This window comes from Syngnathus acus, chromosome 2, assembly GCF_901709675.1.
Source record: "Syngnathus acus chromosome 2, fSynAcu1.2, whole genome shotgun sequence".
In the NCBI taxonomy this organism is placed as follows: Eukaryota; Metazoa; Chordata; class Actinopteri; order Syngnathiformes; family Syngnathidae; genus Syngnathus; species Syngnathus acus.
This window is the reverse complement of record NC_051088.1, coordinates 8,811,855-8,826,593: the sequence shown is the minus strand read 5'-3', so window position 1 is coordinate 8,826,593 and position 14,739 is coordinate 8,811,855. Positions and strand designations below refer to the sequence as shown.

Here is a 14,739-nt window from a genome sequence, read left to right as displayed (position 1 = left end):
CTCCAGTATCATCTTTTTTTTTTTTTGTATGAATCATATATTATTCCCGTGTGTGCATCATAAATTCATGTACAGTTTACAGCAAGTGAAAAGGGACTTTCCATGGATGGATAATCCTCGTTTGGAACCACACCAAATTTTATGCATTTACTGTCACAAAAGTACCAGGAAGTGGGGAAATATCCGGGATCGGCACCTTTGCGTCCTCCCCATCATACTGGCTCCTTGCGTTGCTCTTTTTTCACTTGCCCCCAAAGTAGTGGCATCTCCTTGGCAGAGCTCGCCAATCAGATTTTCTGGGAGGAGAAAAAGAGGCTGACCTCCAGTTTTCTGTCTTTCTTGTAGCCTTCCGGATGAGCCAATGGAACATGACAGTGACTCCATGTGAACGCTGGCCTCACTCAACTCCCCTTCAGGAACTAGACTGGGGCCACTTGTAGCACTGGATCTCCAGCACCGCTCACCAGCATGGCAATGGGCGGCAGGGGCAACAAACAATCCATTCATCCATCCATCTTGCCTTGTGGCCACACAGACACACAAACGCGACATAAGCACCTCAACGCTGAGAACCACTCGGCGCCAACCTTGTGAAACCTCACCAAAGAGCAATACGAGATGTTTTATGAACTTGACTGATAATGAATTGTGCCTTTTGTACAGCTCTGAACACTCACACACGCACCATTCAAGTTTCTCCTTCAAGCACTATGTTGCAGATGCTGGCTTTCTCGCCTCAACTTTGCCTTAACATTCGGACCAAGGACTGCGTCCATCGGAGGACTTTGGATTCCTCCCACTCCCGCTTCATGCCACTTTAACCCCCCCCCCAAGGACAAATAGAATGACTATGGAAAAAGTATGTAACATTTTGAGATTTAATAACATCCTGACTGCAGTTTAACCACTATGTGACACAGCTGCAATTTTGTTGAAAAAAAAAAGGGCAAAAGTCCTTGTTGCTTAATTGCACTGTTCATTCGTTAATGTGAAGTGTGAAAAATTCCAAAGCCTGGGTAGAAAACAATGCTCCGATGCTCTTAAGAAATGTTTTTTTTGGGGGGTAATTGAAAGCTACTTGCATTGATCTTTACCCTGCAATGTCTTATAACCTCCTAATAACACCGATGAACCCAGATACCGTTGAACTTCATATTCCGCAAAGTAAAGCAGCATTTGCTTTGACTGATGTAGCACGAGTCATTGAGTAGCGTTTCTCATTCCATCGTGCCAGTATGGGAAATGTCATCCAAGTAGAAGTGCCTGCATGAAAATACCCAGCTTTTGGAAATCAGGGCTTTAATAGGAACAATAATGGGGACCATAATGTATGCAAGGGCTGGGCATTTTTTGACCTTATTTCCCATGGTGAGATTTAAATATTTATTAACTATTAGTTGTTGTTTTTTTTGACAAGAACTTCTGTCTGTTCATTTCCATACCAGTGGTGTTTTGGGCAGACGTGCGCGCTCATAGCTACCAGCGTCTCTGCTGGTTGCAGTATTATAATTGAATTTAGTCTCATCTATGTTGCAATTTGTTATTTTCATAATCCAAGAGTTCTTGAAAACTAACTAAACGAATGAATTTGCCTATCCAAAATGTATACTGCGCTTATAATTCTGTGGATTCAGTGAAGGACACATACCTAGGAAACTGATGTCCACATTTAGATTGGACTTTTGATTGTAAAACAAAAAAAAAAATTCAGGGCCAGAAAACAGTTTTGTAGTATTGTGTACAAAAAGCAATGCACTGTATAAATTTGACTTATTTTTATGCATGTTTTTAAAATCTAAGTCCTAATCTAACGAGTATAACCACTCGAGTCATGGCGTCATGTTGGCAAAATGTTGTCTTTTGTGGAGAGAAGGGCTTCTTTGGCACAAAATAGAGTGTAGCAAAAATGAATCCTCTTGGTAATCTTCATTTTCTTCATAAAATTAGAAATCACTTCAACTTGGGGAACAAACATTTACATTGATAATGTGACCTTTAATCAGTATAATTCAACTAGAAAACTGACAATTCGGATTCAAGAATGCAGCACCTCAGGACATAATTGCAATTAGCCTCATTTTGCCAGAAAATCAGTTAGGCAATTAGGATTGTAATATAGAGCCCAACCTTTTTTTTTTTTTTTAAAACTCATATCAGATTTGTATTCACATTTGGAAGAGGCCTAATTCCAAATTTCAGATCTCCAATTCCATGCATTTTTTTGAAAATGTGTCACTTGAATTCTGCAATGTAAATTCAGCCCAAGGCAGTACTTTTTCCTACTAGGGTTCCTTTTAGTCTTCAAAGTTCATGAAAAGAACTTAATGCAATGACCAAACATATTGATTATTATACGGTATTTTATTACGAGCTTTTATTGGTTTCACTTCATCTGAGGTTTAATTTGTTTTGACAATTCCACGGTGGGATAAAATGCTCTCACGGGCCTTACGTTCGCCAGCCCTGTTATGAACGAACGACTGTGTTGTTTTAGTGGCTCTTCCACAGCTTGTGGTGTTCATGAAGTAAATGTGTCTGCGTGTGTGTGTCTGCGCGTGTGTGTGTGTACGTACTGTAATTGCAGTACCGTTGTGTGATCTGTTATCAGTGGATGTTGTCTTATGCAGAGGCCAAAATAGCCTCCCTTCTTCTTAACTGCCTCTTTTGCTGATGTCACGTGTACTCTTCTTATAAGAAATACACTGTAAATAGAATCTTCCAAGACCAAAATACACATCAGCTACGTGCCTTGTTGCATTTAGTAGGTTTATGCGTATTGGTAACTGTTTAACTAACTGGACTTGCAGTCATACTGTTGAATTGGATTTTATGCTATCCTTTCCTAATGACCTATACTGTATGTGTTGTGTTTTCGTCCAATTTCTTACCATATGTATGTATAGAAAGATTTTCTATTTTGTACTTTTGTCTTTTCCTCCTGATTAAAAAGAAATACTTATTGAAAACGAAGAACTTGTTTTTTTCAGACTGTAAAGCTGCATACAATGATCAACTGATTAATAACGCAAAGCTAAAGTGTTTTGTCTTGCTCTTTTATGTTTTTCTTTATTATTATTTGGGAAATTAGTTATTGGTGTTAGATAGTTTGAGTCTGAAGCGTTTCAGGCAGTTCTTGTCATTTGTAGATTTGGCAGGGGAAGCCAAAGAAAACCCACACAAGAATGGAGACAGGATGCGAACCGCACATAGGAAAGTTGGAGCCAAGATTTGAACCCAAACCTTAGTACCGTGAGGCAACTTGCTTGTCCACTTAGCTGCCTCATGCCTCATTCATTTGTAATACAAATCATAAGTTAGTTTGATTGTTTTCTACCTCAGCAAGTGCCCATTTGATAAACCATTGAAAGATACCATTGTGAATTACTCAGTTTGAGCATGTACCTTAGAATTTGTGGAAACTGAACTGTCTTTGTCTTTTAAAAGCAACTCAAAAAGGCCCAAACAAGTTATAAATACCTCTGGTGCCTTTTAATTGCGTATTAAAGAGCGTTATTTTGGCAGTATTAATTGTTCCTGACTGACCAGGCAAAGGAAGGCGTGCAGACCTCATTAACAGAAAAGGGGGGGGGGGGGACTGTGAGACAGCATTTAACAAGAGGCTGGAGACAAAAAGGGCGGGGTGCCTGGATTAATGCTAGTTGCAACATCACCACCACGGCTGTAACAAAATAAGCCATGAAATGAACTTTATTGGCAGAACACTTAGATTTTGAATAACGTACCGTACGTGCCGATGTGCAAATATGAAAGCAAAATGCCTCTTTAATACAGATCCTGTTTTGTCATCTCTGTCCAAAATCTAGTTTTAACTGCACATTCTCCAATTCTTTATAGATCCATGTTCTCAATAAGACAGACGGTCCTCTCATGCCTGAAATTGGCAAGCCAAGGTCCACATAGCAGGAATCGCAGAAAGGGTGTTGCGCAACAGACAATTCCTTTTCCGAGCAGCTGAAAAGACAGAAAGGCGAACGGGTTACTGCTTTAAATACCATTGAAATGTTGATATTCACAGGGTAGTACAGTTACAATTGATGGAATTTCAGAGAGACCAAAAGAAATATGCAATGATTTTGATTCTACTTGTAGTTAGGATGTCAAACTATAAAGTAGCCCTAAAATGTGAAAATCTCTTACTATATACACTGTTTATAATGTTTATATGTAATCTGTATGGGAATAAAAAAATAAGATTTGTACTACTTCTGGGCTTCCCTAGAGGTGTAAAGAGAAAATTCATGGACATCGGCAAAATGTTTGAAGTCCTATTTACTTGTCAGTCCTGAACTTTTTCTGTATTTTATTAATTTGTGCAAGAGGATTTTATTGGTTTACATGTGTATGCAATAAAAAAAATTTCAAGCAATTATTTTATTTGCGTGCTTCGTAGATCTCATTTGTTCTGGTTGTGTTTTAGGTAAACTGTTTGGGTTCGAACTGGGATAGCTGTTCTCTGCAGGAGTCTCAAGTCTAGTCCAGGGATGGGCAACTGGCGGCAGCACAGGTGGGATTTGGGAGGACATTTTTTTTAACTGAGATAACTGTCATAAAAAAAAAAGAAAAAAAATCAGATAGGGGTCACATATGGTCCAAAAATTCCGATTTTGGGTCACCTTTTTCTGCGGTCTGATCATAGTCTTACGCTGCCTTATATATATGTAGGCCTAATAGTTTTGTGCTGATTTGGAATAAATGCAAGACAAACATAGTACCTCAATACATTTTTTGAATTTAGTTGTGAGAATTTAAAAAAAAAATTCTGTTGTCCTTGAATAGTTTTTATGCAAGAGAGCACTTTGAGCTGGAACAAAATATTACAATGTTATTTTGTTGTTTGCTTGGAGTTCTGTGTTAGTGGGCTAGGAGAATGCATCTTTTACATTTCTATACTGTACATCCATTGAAAAATATATTATGAAAAATGGAAAATATTCAGTGGTCAATACATGTTCTAAACCTAACGTTTTGCTTATCATAAACATTATAAGATTGTTTATATGAGCCAATATTAGGAAGCTTCCTGGCTGGTCCACCACAAAAAAACCAGCAGGTCTTAAAATCTTAATCTTAAATCTTAAAATCTTTGATCAGGAAAATAGACATTGGTGCGTATAGGTTTGTGTATGTTGAGGAAAGGGGGATGTGGTGGGGTTACACCTATGCATGTGTGCTACATAAATCAGCTCTCACCTCCTCCATCACTCCCAGTGGTTTATATTAGCCCAGTGGGAGAGCCCCCACATGGGCCTACTCCTTTGATGGCACCACATATGATTCATCGCTTTTTCAAAAACCGTTTGTTTTCATTAGTCCTCGTCGTCAGCTCGCCGCGAATCTATCGCACTCTTTTTGTGCAACGCAAGCACATTTAGGGCCAAACGAGGGGAAAGAATTTGCGAGCGGTTGCAAGGGTTTCTTTGGCACGAGAACAAAGGAGGTCGGTTTGAGTAGAGACTGAAGACTGGCGGGCGGCAATGGGTGCTTTTTCCACTCTTATTGATAATGAGCAAAAAGGATGAGAATTCAAGTGACGTGAGTTGGTCGGTTTTACCTATCGAACTGACAAATGACCTGTCTGGAATTCAACCGCGTCAGCTGGGACCTTGGACACGACCAACAGTGAATATCAAAAATGAAAGGCTGGACATTTGTTTTTTAAGATAACTTAAGGACGCATACCTACGGTGATGGTGGTGATGTTGCAGTGCTCAGGATGAACGTAGAACGAGGGATGAAACTTCAGTTCCAGGGCCCAGGCTTAGTCATGAGAGACATCATTTTGGAGGATTGTCAGAAAGATTGGAATTTAGCATCCTTGTTTGAAGGCAACAACAAAAACAAAAGCCCCCGGGATGAATCAATATCTTATACTCAACAAACTAGAAAAGTGGATGTTTCAAGCAAATGTTCTCATTAAGAGTCATAGTCTTTGCCTCATCATCGAGCCAAAGCAATGATGTAACCAGTGACTTGTGGGTCAAACGGGCGATCCATTTGAAATCGAGTGAGAACATTGTTTTGTCGAAGACGAGGCTAGTGACTGGCAGACATAGTGGTCCAGGCCCCCTCCATCCTCCAGACAGAGAAGGCATAGCTTAGTCTCTCATGGGCCAGGTAGTTACAGCCACTCAGCTTTGAATCGATCTCGTCGCTCTGTAGAACCTGGTACAGGAAGTCAATGTAGCGCGACGCCAATTTAAGGGTCTGGATCTTACTCAGTTTGTCTGAAGGGAGCGTTGGGATTATTTTACGTAAGGAGGCGAAGGCTTCATTCAGGGATTGCGTTCGCTGGCGCTCTCGGATGTTGGCGATCACACGTTGGCCATGTGGGTCCTCCAGGGGCGACAACCCACCAGGACTTGGACCAGGAACCGGGGAAAGGGATGTCCCCGAAGAAGCGGGCAGATGTTGCGGACTCCTTTTGAGTTTTTTCAGTCCAGTCAGAGTATCGATGCGGATGTCGTCTTCCGGCTTGTTGTCGGTTGATGCCACGGCAGTGGCGACGCCCGCCTCAGGTGAGGCTGTGTGGCGTTTCCGCCTGCGGAATGCAGGCGTTGCCACGAGGACAGGACATGCATTTGATGGAGCTTTCCCGATGTTCTCCTCACTGGAAACCACGGCTCCCACCAGATGATCTGCGCCAGTCTGCTCCTCGTCTCTCATACTCAAGTAACACTTCTTTCCTTGACGGCTACTTTCAAGTCCTCTTGTTAAGTCTCTTCTTCTCAGATTGATTTTTAGGAACTGCTGAATCTTTTTCTTTGTCACAAAGGGCGAGAACGCAACATTCAACTATCCTTTTATCACCACGCTTCTTCATCCACATTCCCCGCAAGGCAGCCAGTAATCACCACATTGGTCGTCGTGTCCCGCTGCTCCTCGAGCTGCATGTGATCCAACAGAAACTTGAATCTGACTTTTAAAAAAGGGAGGGGACCTAGACGCTTTCGGCGGTCCGCCCATCGGAATCACTGATTGGTGTGCAAGTCTATTTTTTTTTAAGGCTCGGTACAACAGGAACCCTAAACTATGGGGCACTGTGATCAAAGGAACAACGTGTCTGTTACAGCCAACCAAATCAAGCCTCAATGATTTTTTCTCCTCAACATGGAAGCTTTCCAAGTATATTGGTTCCAGATTTCCTCCTAAACACGTCCTTGTCCCACCAATCCCCCCCCCCCTTTCGCCGTCTCCACAAACTCACTCTCTGCTGCTTTCCCCCTCCCCTGCCTCAACACCGCATCGTTCATCCTATTTTTCTATTAAGTATACACGCACTATGATCTTTTTAACATTTAACGTTCCAGGAGTATGATGTAACAGTGTTGAAAAAGTCTTGAGTTGGTCGAAGCAACAAGGCAAACACAATGGTGTGTTTTATTCTAGTTGGCTCTAATCATAGGCCTAGAGGGAGGAAGGAGCTGGCGTTGGCTCGGCACCGCACCACCGAGGTCCAATCAGACACTTAAGAAAAGAAAGAGTCGAGTGGAACGAAAAGAAAGACCTGCGGGACATGATGTTGCTTTCATCCAGAAGCAACCTTGGAAATTCGTCCAATGCCAACTTTGCTGTCCAAATCTCTGAGTGACTGGTTGCCCAACCCACCTAACACACCTCCACACAGGAAAAGTCAGTGATTTTATTTTTTGCTCATCATCACCAGAAAATATGTTGCTTCATAATAAAACCAAATATTTGGTTTTGGATGTGCTGGCTGCTCATGACTAAGTGGAAAAACTCCTATCAAAAATCCCTCCTCAGTGTGAGTCAACCCAAAGATGGCGCAAGTCCACCACAAGAGAAGAAACCACTTTTGCCAGCCCGCACAAATAGCTTTCTGTGAATACAGGAATCATCTTAAAAATCAAATATATAATATAAGCAATTTGCCTCCAAGTACAAAAGACTATATATTTTATGTCAAATGTGTATTTACAGAATGATTGAGGAACTAGCCAAAGGCCACCACTAGAGAGCTTTTGAAGGTTTTTTTGGTAAGGCAGCCACAACTCTTCCGGAGTACTTTCCTAACACACATGGATAATTATCCTGCTCTGTAAAAAGATTTTAAAGTGTTAATTAGCTATGTTGTAACTACAAACTAACTGTCATTATCATCATGTTCGGTCGTGACACACTCTCAACCAAATGTATTGGAGCAGTCAGACCAGTTTTTGGACGGGTAGACTGAAAACATTTGAGGAGAGTTATGAGACAATAGAGTCACAGCATTTCTGCTGTTATTTTTAGGTATTGACAGTACATCAACAAATACTGTGGATTGCTTCAAAACCCCTGGTGATTTTGTAACTTTGCTGACTTTCAAAGAAATCTATACTTTTCATTTCATATTTACATATACCGTATTTTAAGGAGTATAATTTGCACCGGAGTATAAATTGCACCGGAGTATAATATGCCCCAGCCATAAAATGCACAATAAAGAGGAAAAAAACATATAAGTCGCACCCGAGTATAAGTCGCATTTTTGGGGTAAATTTATTTGACAAAATCCAACACCAAGAACAGACATTAATAGGCAACAGGCTGACCGGTACAGTATGCTAACGTTAATATGCCTGACGTAACATATTAAGAGTTATTCAAATAACTATGACATAAATAAGTTTATCGAACCATCTGTGTCACTCCAAATCATTAAATCCATCGAAATCCTTGTCCTCTGTGTCAAACAACTCCGCTGACTCCAGAAGTACATGCAGCGCTGATGTCTGACTCATCGTCAGTTACGGTTCCAGTTATGCCACAGACCTATATAACTATATAAACTATATATAAAATGACTATAACATAAATAACAAGTTTATCGAACCGTCCGTGTCACTCCAAATCATTAAATCCATCGAAATCTTCATCCACTGTGTCAATTATAAACAACTCAGCTGACTCCGGAAGTAGATGTGGCGCTGACGTCAGACTCATTGTCAGTTGCAGTTCCAATTATTCCACAGGCCTAGAGCGCCCTTATATTCCGGCTCCTTCATGTGTGGAGCTTGCATATTCTCCCCGTGCCTGCACGGATTTCCTCCAAATACTGGGGTTTCCTCCCACATTCTGAAAACATGCATGGTAGGCCGATTGACCACTTCAAATTGCCGGTAGGTGCACTTGTGAGTGCAAATGGATGTTCGTCTATGTGCCCTGTGATTGGCTGGTGACCTGTTCAGGATGTCAGCTGGGACAGGCTCCAGCATACCCGCAACCCTTGTGAGGAAAATCAGTCCATAGAATTGATGAATGGATGGAAATCAGTATACAAACTGTTTTACAGCTCCTTTAAAAGTATTTTACAGAAAAAGAAAAAAAAAAAAAAACTGGAAAATAGAAAGTGTGATTCAAACTTTTTTTTTTTAGGTGAGCATCCGTCACAGTGCCTAGTCATTGTGTTGCATGGGAAGATGGCCTACCTGTAGGCACCTATAAATAAATCACAGTATGCTATGTAATATTTCCACTGATGTTGAATTTTAGAAGGTGGCATACACTTTTAATGAATGTTTTATTCCTGGCTTCAGAGGAGTGTTGGAAGTTTGTGTGCCGGTTTACTGTTTGGCCACATAGGAGCACAGAACAGCCAGTTCAGGATGATCTGCTTTTAGATTTATGTACTGCACTTTAGTCTGTTGTTGTTTGTTGTCGTTTATTAGTTGGCAATACCTGACCTAGTATTTCAAAGGACAGTTAGAGATAAACAAATTGTGTCCGACAAAAAGTCATAGGCTGAATTAAGTTTTCTCCAACTGGTCTAAAACTAGGAGCATATGGCTCAACTGTCCTCATGTCACAGGACTTTGTTCCTTGTAAAATTTAAAATAATTTTGTCTGATTGAAGCCTAGTGGTGCACTGGTTAGCACGTCCCCCTCACAGTTAGGAGGGTGGCGGTTCGATTCCACCTCTGACCCTCCCTGTGTGGCGTTTGCATGTTCTCCCCGTGCCCGTGTGGGTTTTCTCCGGGTACACATCCCAAAAACATGCTGGGTAGGCCGATTGAGCACTCCAAATTGCCCCTAGGTGTGAGTGCGAGTGCAGATGGTTTTTTGTCTCTGTGTGCCCTGCGATCGGCTGGCAACCCGCCTACTGCCCGATGACTGCTGAGATAGGCTCCAACACGTCCGCGACCCCCGTGGGGACAAGCGGTATAGAAAATGGATGGATGGATGGATGGATGGATGAAGCCCTCGTCTGGAACTAGTCTGTAGATGCATGAAAACAATTATAACCCCACCTATTAAAGGGACACTATTCACAAACTAATAAATAAGTATTCTCTGAAGAATAAACTGTTTTTTTGGTACTCTTTCTACACAATATTGTAAGATCCCACAAGATGGTGTCAAAGCCCAGTGCCCCACATCATTACTGGTATCCCAGGTTAAGATGTGTTTTTTTTTAAACCCTTAAAATAAATACAAATTTTATTCTATGATCATTCTCTAATTCTGAAAAATGTAGACATTGTTGACCAGACACAGAATCAAGCGCCTCTCATTTCCCAGACCTCAAACCCTGTGGCAAAAAAGCTGTGGCATGGGCTAAAGTGTCATGTCTCGTCCCCAGTTCTGTGTCTGTGTGCTTGCCCCTCCCTTCCTGTGTGCCCTTGATTTGTGTAATCACACGCACCTGCCTCTCGTTACCTGTGTCTTATTTAAGTTCTGTTTGCGTGTCACTCGCCGTCGGAGCATTGCACGAGATGTGCGGACCATGCATGTCTCACTGTCACGCGGTTTGTTTTGTTCCTGTCTTTTGTTTCACGCTTTGGCGGTCAGTCCTTTTGGTTTTGTTTAGTCACGTCAGTTTGCCGGGTTTGAATTTTGAGTTTTGTGCAATAAACCCTGGTCCAAGCTGCATTTGGTCGCCCTCGCTCCGTTCCTCCACCCCGAAGCCTGACAGAATGCTCCGACCAACACAGCGACCAGCGCTTGGACCCTCCGCCATCAGCTCCCGTCCGCGACGCCCGATCGACCTCCATCGTCCGTGACGGTTCCGGCGCCATCGGACTTCGCTCCAGCGACGCCCGATCCACGTCTATCGTCCGAGAAGGTTCCGGCGCCATCGGACTTCGCTCCAGCGACTCCCGATCCACGTCCATCGTCCGAGAAGGTTCCGGCGCCATCGGACTTCGCTCCAGCGACGCCCGATCCTCGTCCATCGTCCGAGCAGGTTCCAGCGTGATCGGACTCCACTGCCGCTGATCGCGGCCCTGACTTTACAAGTTTCTGCCGAGCACGGTCCCGATCCCCGAGTTTCCGCCCGAGTGCGGTTCTGTATCCCCGAGTTTCCGCCCGAGTGCGGTTCTGTATCCCCGAGTTTCCGCCCGAGTGCGGTTTTTTTATCCCCGAGTTTCCGCCCGAGTGCGGTTTTGTATCCCCGAGTTTCCGCCCGAGTGCGGTTCTGTCTCCCCGAGTTTCCGCCAGAGTGCAGTACTGTTCCCCAGTCGCCGCCGTGCGCCGTTCGAACCACTTCGAGAACCAGTAGGGCCATTTGGACTAGTGCGCTGCCCCCCCGCCCCCCCGCGTGCCGCCGTGGGGGGTTGTTTTTGGGACGTCGGGAGCCGTCCCTTGTGGGGGGGGTTCTGTCATGTCTCGTCCCCAGTTCTGTCTGTTTTGCTTGCCCCTCCCTTCCTGTGTGCCCTTGATTTGTGTAATCACACGCACCTGCCTCTCGTTACCTGTGTCTTATTTAAGTTCTGTTTGCGTGTCACTCGCCGTCGGAGCATTGCACGAGATGTGCGGACCATGCATGTCTCACTGTCACGCGGTTTGTTTTGTTCCTGTCTTTTGTTTCACGCTTTGGCGGTCAGTCCTTTTGGTTTTGTTTAGTCACGTCAGTTTGCCGGGTTTGTATTTTGAGTTTTCGGCAATAAACCCTGGTCCAAGCTGCATTTGGTCGTCCTCGCTCCATTCCTCCACCCCGTCGTGACATAAAGAGGAGAGTGCAAAGGACATGACCCAGGTTGCTGGATGGCTTAGGGAGATTGTGCAAAGAGTAATCCTCCAATCTTGTGAAATATTATAAAAGAAGATAAGGTGCACTTTGGTTGGCAACAGTACACAAATATTAACATTGTCACTTTGCCAATCTCTGCTCTATATTCACCATGTGTTTACGTACCATGAAATGTAGGAGGCAGTTCCAGTATGGCGAAACCGGACTTTTAGTTCTATGGGAACTGTTGGTGAAATTCCACTTTCTATTGACAATGACAGAATTGAACAATATGGGGACGTCAGTTGTTGTAGTTTATAAACGAAAGCATTTCAATCTTGCTTCCTGCTAATCTAGAGCGGTAGGAGGATGATAAAAAAAGTGACTGGCAAAAAGTTGCGATCCTGTCTTACTACATTCCAAGTCTGTCGGTACATACGTGAGAAATTTGAAAACGTTTGGAACTGCATCAATATCTGCTCAGTAATAAAGTATGTGGCAGATGTATCTGGTTGTAAACAAGCTTCATGTCGCTCAATGAATCCTTTTAATAATTTCAGTGGTTAACAAATACTAAAGCCTCCACATTTCAACAATATCCAATGTTATTGTAGGACTCACCCAGTGAGTCTTCTCCGATGATGTAATGCGAGCACATTAGTACTAAGTTCAATGCGAATGTTGCGACGTGCTTGTTCTATGCACAACGATGAGGTGGTCTTTTCAAACAAATCTCAGACTAATTTGTCTGTGTTCCTCATTCTCTGGTAGAAGCTGGGAAAGTCCGTCAGTTGGTTCAACTTCTTCCGCCTGTTAGTACAACCGCCAGCAGCGCAACAAGCTACCGAGGCGTGCAAGACATTTTTTAATGCAATTATGGCTAAAATACAGTTCCTAAACATTGCTTCTGAAGCGAAATTTATTGTAACCAATGGGAGCATTTGACCGGAAGTCTGCTACCGGAAGTTCCTCCCATAGTAGTTCCTTCAGGACATACCTCAGGAATAAGGAGGATGCATTGTTTTTGTCCGCTTGTTTAATATTCAGATATTACCGTAATTTTCGGACTATAAGTCGCGGTTTTTTTCATAGTTTGGGTGGGGGGGCGACTTATACTCAGGAGCGACTTATATGTGGTTTTTTTTTTCAAAAAATTTCAAAAAAAAAATTTCAAAAAAAAAAAAATGAAACCGCGATAAACGAACCGCAATGTAGCAAGGGATTACTGTAATTTGAATTTCAAGTGACGACAGCAGCGCGAAACCATCTGCGTCACTCCAATTCATTAAATCCATCAATCGTCCTTTGTCAACAATGCGTGCGCGCCGCTGACGGCTTTTGCACTTAAAAATATTCCACAGGCCCATATAACGATATATAAATTATATATCAAATAACTATTATATAAGCAATAATGTTATCAAACCATCTGTGCACTCTAAATCATTAAATCCATCGATCAAATTCCTCGTCCTTTGTCAACATCGCCGCGCGTGCGCCGTGACGCCAGCCTCGTCGTTATTCCACAGATTTACTATATAACTATATTGTAGCGTTAACAAAGTTCAAGGAAAGACGTGGGTTTGGTAAACGGCTCTTTATTTAACAAAACAAACTTACAGGCGTGTGGCGGCGTGGACGTCCAGCCACGAAAGGGGACGAGAGCTCCATACGATAGGACCGGGCGTGCGTAGAAGCCATGACCGAGCTCCATGCACCGTCCTCGGACAGCCACCCGGCTGAGCGCCGGCCCTCGACTTCCATCCACGGAGCTGAAAGGCAGCTCGGTAGAGTAGGACCGGGCGTGCGTAAAAGCATTGTCCGAGCACCATCCACCGTCCCTGGACAGCCACCCGGCCGAGCGCCGGCGCCCGACTTCAATCCACGAAAGTGAAAGAAAGCTGGACGAGTCGATCTTTGTCCTTTATGTAAACAACCGTCGCGCTGCTGACGCGCGACCGCGACGTCGCGTCGCGCTGCTGACGTCAGCAGCGCGACGTCGCGCGTCACTCGTGTTTTTTTTCACTTTTTTGGGCATTTTATGGCTGGTGCGACTTATACTCCGGTGCGACTTATAGTCCGAAAATTACGGTAATTATTCCATGTGTATTTTTTTTTTTTAGTCATCTTAATCAATCAGAGCAGTCAATCAGAGTTCATTTTTTACTAAAACAAATCTGTGGAATCACATTGGACATTCATGATTGCCTTGCAAGTTGGAACCCTGTTCAAGGTCATGTCCTTGATCCCGTAGTTATTTAAAAAGCATTATCATATCGAGCTAATTCTTCTCTATTTTTATAAGGAGATTTTTCCACTGACACGTGAGCTGACAGTAACTGCTGGCGGATTTTTATACAACTGCTCAGTGAAAACAAGAAGGGCTTCTCTGACCTCTGTTTACCGGCAACATGAGTCATCCGGTCCATGTGATTCAATTGTGTGCACTAAAGCAGGTTCCCACATTTACTGTTAGCCCAATTCCAAGCAATGCGTAAACGTTTGCTCGTGTAAAAGCATTTGTCTAATAATACAGAAATAAGAGAAAAAAGCTCATTCCACAGAGTAGTCAGCAAAAACATAATTTTGTGTACGTGATGTAGTCTCTAACTGGAGACTAGCGGCTATTTACAGCTTATCCAGATTGAGAGAATACAATAAGTGTTGATCTGTGTTGCATATTTTTACCACAAACAACCCTCATTGTGCGGTAGCTCTGGAAAGGAATGTTGTTCTGCTTGGTGCGCATGTGCACATACTGCCTATCAAAG

General features: G+C 43.1%; 2 protein-coding genes across 5 annotated transcripts in view; one reads left to right on the top strand and one right to left on the bottom strand.

Annotated features, from left to right (window-relative positions):
• hdac7a (histone deacetylase 7a) overlaps positions 1 to 2,223 on the top strand; it is a 38,548-nt gene extending 36,325 nt beyond the window's left edge. For all 3 annotated transcript variants that reach the window (XM_037272498.1, XM_037272489.1, XM_037272481.1), the window contains one exon: positions 346 to 2,223. In XM_037272498.1, coding sequence (XP_037128393.1) covers positions 346 to 388 — 43 coding nt within the window. In that variant the 3' untranslated portion in view covers positions 389 to 2,223. The remainder of the gene's footprint in view (positions 1 to 345) is intronic.
• Positions 2,145 to 7,044, bottom strand: LOC119135137 (twist-related protein 2-like). Of its 2 annotated transcripts, none has more exons than XM_037272508.1 (2): positions 5,701 to 7,044; positions 2,145 to 3,972 (listed from the first exon to the last, which is right to left on the bottom strand). In XM_037272508.1, exon 1 carries the CDS (start codon positions 6,682 to 6,684, stop codon positions 6,055 to 6,057), a length of 630 nt encoding a protein of 209 aa, XP_037128403.1. In that variant the 5' UTR covers positions 6,685 to 7,044; the 3' UTR covers positions 2,145 to 3,972; positions 5,701 to 6,054. The 2 variants fall into 2 exon arrangements, with proteins under 2 accessions (XP_037128403.1, XP_037128411.1); XM_037272516.1 differs by having other exon boundaries at positions 5,705 to 7,044.
• Between the last annotated feature and the right edge of the window lie 7,695 nt (positions 7,045 to 14,739).

Excerpts from the sequence above, each read along its gene's own strand:
- LOC119135137 (XM_037272508.1), bottom strand. The coding sequence starts at position 6,684 with ATGAGAGACGAGGAGCAGACTGGCGCAGATCATCTGGTGGGAGCCGTG.